The 11,574-nt window shown below is 36.6% G+C and overlaps 1 protein-coding gene across 7 annotated transcripts in view; it reads left to right on the top strand.

The window, feature by feature from the left end:
- The first annotated feature begins 4,577 nt into the window (after positions 1–4,577).
- ZNF585A (zinc finger protein 585A) overlaps positions 4,578–11,574 on the top strand; it is a 59,936-nt gene continuing 52,939 nt past the window's right edge. For 4 of the 7 annotated variants that reach the window (XR_011561759.1, XM_070772010.1, XM_070772008.1 and 1 more), the window contains exons 1-3: positions 4,579–4,744; positions 6,184–6,239; positions 7,278–7,472. Coding sequence is in view for 4 of the 7 variants with exons in the window: in XM_070772010.1 (XP_070628111.1) it covers positions 7,395–7,472 (78 nt within the window). In the remaining 3 variants the exon portion in view is untranslated. Of the gene's footprint in view, positions 4,745–6,183; positions 6,240–7,143; positions 7,473–11,574 lie in introns of all 7 variants that reach the window. The other 3 variants (XM_070772007.1, XM_070772004.1, XM_070772003.1) reach the window with 2 other exon arrangements.

Raw genomic sequence — 11,574 nt, 5'->3', positions numbered from 1 at the left:
CTGGATAAAATTTAAATGTTAAAAATAGCCCCAAGTCCCCAAGCAATTTTCTAAAATACAAGTAAAACAGAATAAATACAATGCTTATAAGTAACAAACTGTCACATTAGGATTTAAAGTGTTTAACATCTTACTTCATAGCAATTAATATGGCTATGCGTCTGTTTTGTTGACCCTTGGCACACTTTTTATGGGTTTTCCAGGTGCCACAGTGGTAAAGAATCCGCTTGCCAGATGGATGGAGGAGACGCAAGAGACTCGGGTTCGATCCCTATGTCCAGAAGATCCTCTGGAGAAGGAAATCACAACCTACTCCAGGATTCTTGCCTGGAAAATCCCATGGACCGAGGAGCCTGGTGGGTTACGGTCATGGGGTCGTGAAGAATCAGACACAACTTATCGACTAAGTAACAACAAAAAACACTTTTTTTTAAAATTTTTTTTAATTTTTATTTTTTTAAGAAACACTTTTTATACTATCTATACCTTATTCTGATGGAGTACCATTTGTATTTACAGTGTACATAGGGGCTTTCCCCATACATCATTTTGTTACTTTTCCCTCCTTATTATTAATTATTGGCTGGAAGATGTTGTATTGGGGATTAAATATATTCTATGAAGTTTTGGTATAAAAAAATAAAAATCAAGAGGAATTCTAATCCTAGAAAACTTTTAACTGGCAGGTTTTCTGTAAGGTGTGCTGACTGACTTGAATAGTTTTAAACATCATTCTTCACCCCTAAATATTTCATTATGTTTTTGCTAAGCATAAGAACATTCTATCTAACCACAAGAATATTACCATGCCACACCTAAGAAAAAGCAGAATAGTTTTGAAGTATCATATAATATTCAATTCATGTTAATAATTTTTTCCATTTGTGCCCCCAAATTACTTTCAGAGTTTTTTTTTATTTTTTGTATGATTATTTTTAAAATTTATTTATTTATATTTTTGGCTGCACTGAGTCTTTGTTGCTGCATGTGGGCTTTCTCTAGTTACAGTGAGCTGGGGCTTTGGGGCTGTTCTCTATTCTCTAAGCTATTCTTATTGTGTCTTATTGTGATGGCTTCTCTTGTTGCAAAACTCGGGCCCTAGTGTGCCTGGGTTTCAGGAGTTGTGGTGCAGGACTTGGCTGCCCCAAGGCATGATCCCAGACCAGGGATCAAACCCATGTCCCCTGCATTGGCAAGTGGATTCCTAACTACTGGACCACCAGGGAAGTCCTCAGTTTTTTTAAAAAAGCGTCTTTTTTTTTTTTTTTTTTTAAAGCCAGGACAGGGAACCCGAAGTCAGTCAAGATACATGCATTGCATTTAGTTGTTCTTTTACTTTATCCCTCTTGATCTAGAACCATTTTTTTTCTGATACAAAATTTTAAGAGTCTGTTCCATTGGTCTTACAGAATATTCCACATGCTGAATTTTTCTGATTCTTTAAACTTAAAGTATTTCTTAATTTGTTCCTTTGTGACCTATATTACCTGGAAGTTAGCTCTAATACCTTGTTTAGATTCAGGTTGAGCACTTTTGGTAAGAATACTTTGAAAGTTATGCTGGGTATTTTATATTGCATCACATTTTCCACCTATAGTAGAAAATACAGGTAAATATCTTTAAGACTTTGAGGTGGAAGGGATTTCTTAAATAAGATGCAAAAATAAGAGGAAAGAGGATAAACAGTTACAGAATTACTGAATTCTCAGGTACACATGATTCTGTTTCTTGTTCTTACATTCTTTTTCTATTTCAGTTGTTATATAAAATACTCTGTTTTTAAAATTTAGTTTTACAATTTAATATCTTATAACGTGAAGTCCCTTTCTTCTCCTTTCATCAGAATATTCTTTGCTATGCTTCTTACATAAATATACTGGTATACCCATCTTTAATAATCTTGTCAAATAATAAAAAATCCTTTTGAGATTTTCATTGGAATTGCCTTGAATCTATATTAAATATGGCAAGAGTTGACATTTTTCCTATATTAAGCATCCATTCCATAAACGTGGGATATATATCCCTTTATTGAGATCTTTTAGGTCCTTCATTAGGATTTCACAGTTTTATACATGAAAATCTCTGAAATCTCCTCTTAGAGTTATTTCTTAGAACTTTTAAAATTGCTCAAATGGAATATTTTTTCTTTTCTATTTTCTGATGGATTATTGCTAACATACAATTAATTTTTGTTCACAGTTGATTTCTTTTAATCCCTCCATTGTTGGCAAATCAGTTTATTAGTTATATTTCTTTTTCATTTGTTCTTCTGGGGTTTGCAATTTTTGATACCTCCTATTTCCTTTCCTTGTCTTAAGAATGCATGCTCCTTTCTTACCACTCTATTATCTTAACATGGAGCTCTGACAAGGACTCCCTCCCTGACCAAACTCTTGAACGAGAACTCTCTGAGGCCTTGGCATTCTGTCCTTGGCCTGCTGAACCCCGTTCAGCAAGAAGACTGCCAAACAAGTTTAACAAGAATCCCCCCAATTCTTAATATCTATAACCAAGTTCTTCTTAGTAATTTTCCATCCATTGACTTCTTTGACCTGCCTGTTAGCTGTCCTGAGCTGTCCTTATTATTGTATTTAGAACTGAGTTCATTCTCTCTCTCCTATATGAATAGACTTGAGCCCTACTGCAATAGTTTCGATCAGGTCTTCCTTGCCTGTTTAACTTGTCCAATGCAATTTTTCTTTTACATTTCCATCTTCAAGGTTACTTCATGATCTGAAAAGCCTACTGCCACTACAGCAAATATGTCTGCATTCTGGGAAGAAGGAAGAAAGAAAAAGCTGATAGAAGATAAGCAGTGTGGACCTTTCATTTGGGTCATCTCGCTTCAAGTAGCCCTCTCAGGAGATATTACAGAAGGTACTATACAACACTTTTGCCTCCATCTCAGGGATGGAAACTTAATCACATGAACATATCCATGGGAGTCAGGATATACAAGGGAGGCAGGATAATCCTTCAGCTGGGCACATTGCTGCTTCAATTAAAGTCTGGATTCTGTTATCAAGGAGAAAAAAGAAAGGTGATATATTAGGTTGCATGTAGCTGTGAGTAAACCATATAGGGGTTATTATAATTAAGATGAGAGATAATTTATTTTTTTCAGCTGTTGAGATATAATTGTCACATAACATGATGATTTGATACATTGATATATTGAGAAATAACTTCCACAGTAAGGTTAGTTAACACATCCATCACCTCACGTAACTACCTTGTGTGTGTGTGTGGGGTGTGTGTGTGTGGGTGTGGGTGTATATGGTAAGAACATTTAGGATCTACTCTATTAGCAATTTTCAAGTATATAATACAGTATTGTTAACTACTGTCTTTGTGGACTTTACACTCACAGCCCTCCCCTCCCACCTCACCCCCCCATAAAAAACAGGGGATGGGGATGGGGAGAGTGTTAGCTGCTCCAGAATTTCCATATAGGAGAAGTTACAGAGGAGTCAGAGATGGGACTTAAGGCTTCATTTATATAGTAAGGACACTGTTATTACTTAGATTTTAATTAAGAAGTAAATAAAAATAATAGTTTTCCTTAAGTACTTTTAGCCACACATTGACCTGGAGGAGGGCATGGCAATCCACTCCAGTGTTCTTGCCTAGAGAATCCCATGAACAGAGGAGCTTAGTGGGTTGCAGTCCATAGGGTCACAAAGAGTTGCACAGGAAAGAAGCGACTTAGCACGTGCACGACCATCTTAAAGACTATTATTATTTTATTGTTGTCGCCTACTATAGTTTTCCTTGCGGTTGTTAAGGTGAAGGCTAGTGAAGATTAATGGGGATTCAAGTCTCCATTCCCCCCACCAGCCCTTCCTGTGTTAGTCACTCAGTCGTGTGCCACTTTTTGCAATCCCAGGGACTGCAGCCCGCTAGGTTCCTCTGTCCATGGAATTCTCCAGGCAGGAACACTGGAGTGGGTTGCCATTCCCTTATCCAGGGGATCTTCCCTACCCAGGAATCGAACTCTAGTCTCCTACATTGCAGGCAGATTCTTTACCATCTGAGCCACCGTAGAGCTCAGGACTATATTCTAACTTCTAATCCTGTTTGCCCCAGTGCTTTCTTGCATTAAAGGCTGTACTACCCTTCCTCAGCGGATTGCCCATTCTAACATTTCTCTGTCAAGTCGTTTCATCCAGGGGTGGACTCCCATTCTGACCTCTCCACACTCCCTGAGTGCTTGTCCCTGCGGCAATCAATCCCTTGCTGTTGTTTAGTCGCTAAGTCGTGACCCACTCTTGCGACCGTATGGATTGTATCCCGCCAGACTCCTTTTCTATGAGATTCTCCAGGCAAGAATACTGGAGGGGTAGTAAGCCTTGCCTTACTCTAAAAACCAACCGAGGGCTTTTTCTCCGGTGTACGGAATGGACACACTTCCAAGATGGCGGCCCGCTCGCAGAAGCACCATTGGGTGCAGCCATGTTCTCTACCCAACAGCGCTCCACGCCCCGCCCCCGGGAAACCGCACAAAGTCTCTTAACGTCTCTTCGCCCTGTTGAACGCGACTGTCAAAGTAATCCGGGGCATGCGCAATGCCAACCATCCGTAAGGGGCGGTGCTAGAGGTCTGACTGGAAGCGGAAGTGCCTCGCGGAGGGTTTTTGGTTTTTTTTTTTTTTTTTTGCGGCTTGTGTGGGGAGCATTTTCACACTTTATTTCCGAGAGGTCTCTGTGGTGATTTTGGTTGGTCTTGATTAGGAGTTCGTGAGGTCAGTGATGGAAGGCTTGTCCGTGGAGTTAGTGATGATGGTTTTTGGCTTCAGTGGTGGGGGCTCGGGTCTGTGGCGTCCCTTGATTGGTTCACTGATGGGGTTCTGGGCAACGATGAGTATCTTTAAGATGATTTTTGGGCCCAGTGATGGAAGTCTGTGGTCAGTGGTAGGGCTTGGGGCGTCAGCATGGGGTCTGTCATGAGCTTGTTTTCTAAACATTCACAAGCATTTTCCTTATTGCTCACATCTCAGTGTTTGGGTTTTTGTTTTTGTCTTTTTTTTTGAATTTCAATTTTTTCTTTGACCCGTGAATTATTCAGAAGGGCATTCTTATTTCAAATAATGCCTCTGGGTGAGGCTCGAGGGTAAAAATTGCTTATGGCCCAGTTCAGGGTCAGTTTTCATAAATGTCACACATTTTTTACGGAAAAGCAATGTGTGTTCTTTAATAATTATATTGTTTCATAGCGAATGTATTTCCATATTATTTTCTCTGCTCAATTATTTACCGAGACAGGTAAACTCACATTGGAAAAGTTATTTGTCCTCTTGCCCTTCTTTCTGCCAGTTTCTGGTTTGTGTATTTGAAACTATTATTAGGAACAGTTATTTTTATTTTTAGTAATAGTTGTACCTAAATAACTCAAAAGATACTATAGCCATTTAAGTACCCACCACTAATTTATAAAAGAGCTCATTTTCCAAAATGCTTTCCAGCACTTTAAAAAAAGCTTTTACAGTTCTGAGGGAAAAATTATATCTAATTGTTCTAATGCAGTCGGCCATCTAAATTTCCTTTTTTGTGAATTTGCATGTCCTTTGTCACTTTTTTAAAAATCTATTTGATTGCTAGTTTTTTTTTTTTTTTTTTTAACCATTAGGGATAACCTGTCATCACATATTGAAAAATTTTATGTATATATCTTCATTTTTATTTTTAAGGTGTATCTTAATGTATACTCAGAAATATTTGTTTTTTTCTTTTATAGTTTCTGGGTTTTCTCTCATTTTTAAGTTAGATCTCATTTATAAGTTAGATATTTATAAGTAAGATCCCTCCTACTCCACCAGAATGTTACACAAATGTATTCTCCTAAAGTTTATTTTAATATTTTTTGAGGTTTTAAAAATGTATATACTTAAAGTACTTATTCCTGTTGGAAATCAATCTAAAGTATAGTGTGTGATGGGGATCTAGTTTGTTTTGTTCCAGGTAAATGGCCAGTTACATCAACACCACTTACGCAATGAATTTCTTGTGTACATTCAGTTGAATGTCACATACATAAATCATTAAGTAATACATACACACATCATTGTCTGGTCTGTTGTTTTACTTGCTTTGATTATATTGTTTTTATATTGTTTTAATATCTAATAGTGATGTGTTTTAATATCTAATTGCTGATATTTATTGCATGCTTCTTGTGTTCCAGGGAGGTGTTGAGTACTTTACAAGCACCATCTCATTTAATTTTCATAATTCTATGAGGTAGGCACTTTGATTCTTATTTATGAAACTAAAGCTAAAATAACTTCATTTTCTCATAGCCAAAAAATAGCTGAGCTGCAATTCACATCTTTGGTACTGTTTCTCTGTATCTCATGTTTTCCCCCATATTTTACCATGAATAACTTATCACAGGATTTGTTAAACTTTCTGTCCTTCACAGAGTGCGTGTATGTTCAGTTGCATCTGACTCTGTGACCTCACAGACTGTAGCCCACCAGGCTCCTCTGTCCATGGGATTTCCCAGGCAAGAATACTGGAATGGGTTGCCATTTCCTCCTCCAGGGAATTGTCCTGACACAAGGATTGAACCTGTGTCTCCTGCATTGGCAGGCGGATTCTTCACCACTGAGCCAACTGGGAAGCCTGTACTCCACAGCGTAGTTCTCAAAATGTGGTTCCTGAAACAGCAATATTAGCATCACCTGGGTACTAGTTAGAAATGCAGATTTTGGGGCCCTGCTATGGTCTGAATATTTGTTCCTCCCAAATTCATATGTTAAAATCCAAACACCCAAAATTATGGTGTTAGAAGATGGGACCTTTGGGGAATGATTAGGTCATAAAAGTAGAACCCTGGTGAATGGGATTAGTGCCCATGCAAAAGAGACACCGCAGAGCTCCCTAGCCCCTCCCACCATGTGAAAACACAGCTAGAAGGTGCTGACTTTAAACCAGGAAGAGTGCCTTCATCAAAACATGTTCGTGCTGGCACCTTGATCTTGGACTTCTCAGCTTCTAGAACTGCGAGCAGTAACTTTCTGTTGTTTATAAGTCACCCAGTCCGTGGTATTTTGTTAGAACAACCTATGGGCTGTATCCTAGACCTGCTGAATTGGAAACTGTTAGAGTGTGCAGATTTTTAACTGTCTTAATATTTTAACAGACCCTCCAGGTGATTCAAATGCACACTCAAGTTTGAGAACCACTGTTCTGTGGTGTCTGGCTCATGAAACTACACCTTGGAGTTCCTTGGAAACATTGATGTGATGACTGACCATGTGGACATTATCTTTCCAGGAGCCTCTGGACTAGATCTTCCTCCAAATTTCACCTCACCACTCTTCAGAGGCTCTGCTTGAGTTTATATGTGCACCAAACTTTAGTTTGCTTAGAGAATAAAGGTTGAGACCCAACATGACCATGCCAGCTAATTGGACCTCTCCTCAGAAATCCCTGGGCCTGGCTCCAGAGGAACCTGGCGGCTCATGTGAGGTGAGGAGGAGGAATCCCAGCGGGTGGAAATTCATTCTGGGAGTAGTTTGATCTTTACAACAAGGTTTTGGATAAAGATGATACCTAAAGTTATTCCCAACCTTTTTTTTGGTATTTGTTTCATTTTGTTTACTATGTAACCTTGATGTCCCAACCAGTCAATGATAATAAAAGAATTGAAAATTATAAATATAGATTCAGAAGTCAAATGTATTAACTATTCACAGCAAAACGATGCTCAAAAATAATCTGAAAGTGAAAAGTTTAAGTGAAAGTTAGTCACACAGCCGTGTCTGACTTTTTGTGATCCCAAGGACTGTAGCCCATCCGGCTCCTCTGTCCATGGAATTTTCCAGGCAAGAGTACTGGAGTGGGATGCCATTTCCTTTTCCAGGGAAAAATAATCTAGAGAAATAATTTATCTCAAAGAAATAAAATGTAAATTGCAGATGAAATGGGTGTATTTCTAGGAATATATTAACTTTTCCCATCAAATCTTTAATTACCATTTACTATATTTTCCCTTGTAGGCATTATGACTTTTATTTAAAAAATTCTACTTTTAATAAGATTGAGATTGGCCAATGCCAATTTTTCACAGAGTGTTTTTATTGCTTTCAGAGAAAACTTAGTTTCTGTTACTTTTTCTTTCTTTACTGAGATCTGCCATTTTTTTTTAAAATTAAATAACAATTTCTTAACCTGTTTTTCCAGAATTTATTCCTTGGACTTTTATATCCCTATTTACTTAAGTTGTTGCTTGTTTTAGTGAATTCCTTGAATTCATGGTGAATGTGTTTAATTGTGTGGCAGCTTATTTCTAGCATGTTCCTTTAAATCTCCTTTTTCTTTCATTCTTTTTGCTAATAGTGTCTTTGTACATTAGATTTTTATTGTTATCTCTAAGTAAGGAGATTTTTTTCCCTGGACAGATTGTTTATAAGAAACTTGTTTGGTGTGGAGTCAAAGCCACAGATATGACATCTTCTTGATTCCTTATTTAATTATTGATGGCATAGAGTTCAGGGGCCAGGGTTTTGGTGTGAAGTAGGTTGTGCAAATGTATGAAAGAGAAAGATTAGAGCATATATAGTCTTTTCAAGTATATAGGGGGACATTTTCAAAGAAATGATAATGTTTTAAGCCTCCTGCTGCTGCTAAGTCGCTTCAGTCACGTCCGACTCTGTGCGACCCCGTAGACGGCAGCCCACCAGGCTCCCCTGTCCCTGGGATTCTCCAGGCAAGAACACTGGAGTGGGTTGCCATTTCCTTCTCCAATGCATTAAGCCTCCTAAACAGAATAAACATATCGAAAAGAGGCAAACTAGAATCTTTGAAGACAGTTAAATGAAGAAATAAAAAAGATAGCTTTTAAACATCATAATTTTAGACATTAAAAACCAAGAGCATCTTTTAAAAAAAATTTTTGTATTTATTTATTTTTGACTGTGCTAGGTCTTCATTGGTGCCAGCGGGCTTTCTCTAGTTGTTGTGATGTATGGCCGTCTCCTTGTGGTGGTTTCTCTTGTTGCAGAGCACAGGCCCTAGAGCACACAGGCTTCAGCAGTTGTGGTGCACAAGCTTAGTTGCCCCATGGTATGAAAAAACCACAAGTATCTTTAATACTTTCTCTGTCCTGTCCTCCCTACGTGCTTATTCCCTCCTCTGAATTCAGTGACCTGCTTTATACATACTAGTACAACTGAATCATCATCTCTATACTAGCTCTGTATCCATCTGCCTAGTGTCCCTCCTTGTATATGTTTTATCACCTAAACCTCAATATGTACAAAATTTATTAATTCTTGTCTTCTTCCCCCAGCCTCCACCTCTAGTCCTTAAATTCAACTGTGACCTTAGAATCTATAACAACACAAAACTGATAACTGAGAGTTACTTGAATTCCATTATCTCATCTTCACGCTTGGTATCAATTTTACCTCCTTAATAATTAATATCAATCTGTTCTATAGCCTTACTACAGCCTTACTTTAGGTAAGTAAGAAATTTGTATTCTCCCACATGAATTATGCAGTGGTTTTCATGACTTATTTTTCCAGTTTTGCTCATTTCAGAATGTTCTCTTATGAAAATAATCTTTCTTCAATATAGTTTTTCAACTTTTATTTGTTTTGAAATAATTATAGATTCAAAGAGCATTGCAGAATATAATACAGAGAATTCTTCCATAAATTCCAGTTTATTGTGGTGCATGGTTATTTTTATTCATTGCTGGATCCAGTCTGCCAGTATTTTGTTTAGAATGTTTGCATCTAAATTCATAAAAGCCATACTGGTGTGTAGTTTTCTTTTTGGTACTGTCTTTGTCCTGTTTGGTATCAGGGTAATAATACTGACTTCATAAAATTAGTTGGGCTTAAGTAGAAGGGCTTCCTCCTCCTTTACTTTCTGAATGGGATTATGTAAAAATGAGACTAACGCTTCTTTAAAAACTTAGTAGAACTCTCTAGTAAAACTATCTGGGCCTGGAGATTTTTTTCCGGAGATTTTTTAATTGAATGGTTGTGGGATTATCAATTTATCTATGCCATAATGTAAGTTTTGGTAGTTTGTGGTTTTTGAGGAATTGGTCCATTTCTTATAAATTGCTGACTCTTACCAGCATAGAATTTTTGTATTCCCTTATTTTTCTTTTAATGGCTGCCAGATCTGTAATCATAGACCTATTTCATTCCTGATATCAGTGATTTGTATCTTTTTAATCCTTGATTACTAGGTCAGTTAGCAAGATTTAGCAGTTTTATTTTTTCCCCCAAATAATACATTGTGTGTTATTGATTTTTCTCTAGTTTTTTAAAAAAATTGTTTTCAGTTTCATTGATATTTACTTTCTATTATTTTCTTCTTTCTGCTTGCTTTGGGTTTATTTTGCTTCTCTTTTTCTACTTTCTTGAGGTAGGAATTTAGATTATTGACTTGAGAACTTCCCCCTTTCCTTTTTTTTTTTATAAATTGATGTAATCGACATATCACACATTAGTTTTAGGTATATAACACTATTCAATCTTTGTATATATTGTGAAATGGTCACCGCAATAAATCTAGTTTTCATCACACATAGTTAGATGTTTTTCTTGTATTGAGAACCTTTAAGATATTTATTAACTTTCACTAGACAGTTATAGTTCTAATTTTTTGAGGAACTTCCATAGTATTTTCCATAGTGGTTGTACCAGTTTACATTCTTCCAGTAATGCACAAGGATTCCCTTTTCTCCACATCTTTGCCAACACTTGTTATTTCTTGTGGTATTTTTTGTTTTGTTTTATATGGTGGGCTTTTTCGGTAATAGCCATTCTAACATGTGTAAGGTGGTATCTTATTGTGAATTTAATTTGTATTTCCCTGATCGTTAGTGATGTTGAGCATGTTTTCATATATCTGTTGGAAATCTGTATATTTTCTTTGGAAAAATGCCTTATTCAGATCCTCTGCCCATTTTTTATTTGGATTGTGTTTCCTCTTTTCTATAAACTTCCCTTTCAGCATCTCACAGATTTTGATATGTTACATAATTTTTACCAGCCAATAAACATAAAAATTTTGATTTAGTTAGTAATCAAATAACTGTAAAGATAATAATGCATTACCATTTTTGCCCAGCATGACAAAGATTTTAAAAGGACAGCACTTAATGGTAATGAGAGATAAGATGAATTGATATGTAGTATTTCTCATTTTCTTCCAGTTCTGTGTATTTTCTAAATTTCTTTTGAGGATTTCTCTTTGACTTGTAGTTTATTTAGAAGTGTGTTGATTGATTTCAAGATATTTTGTGACTTTTCAGTTTTTGTTATTATTTTCTAACATAATTCTTTTGGAGATTTTTCTGTTGTCTTTCTGTTACTGATTTTTACTTGGATTCCATTATTTTCAGAGAACAACTTTGCATTATTTCAGTGCTTTCCAGTTTGTTGAGATTTGTTTCACAGCCTAGGATATAGTCTGTCTTGGTCATTGTTCTGTGGGTTCTTGAAAAGAATGTGTATTTTTCTTTTGTTGAAGTATCCTATAAATGTTGATTAGATGGTGTTTGCTTTTCTGTAGCATTGATAATACCCTCTCTGTTATTTCTGCAATT

The sequence above is a fragment of the Bos indicus genome, chromosome 18 (assembly GCF_029378745.1).
Source record: "Bos indicus isolate NIAB-ARS_2022 breed Sahiwal x Tharparkar chromosome 18, NIAB-ARS_B.indTharparkar_mat_pri_1.0, whole genome shotgun sequence".
NCBI lineage: Eukaryota > Metazoa > Chordata > Mammalia > Artiodactyla > Bovidae > Bos > Bos indicus.
The sequence above is the reverse complement of the archived record's forward strand: the minus strand, read 5'-3'. Positions and strand labels throughout refer to the sequence as shown.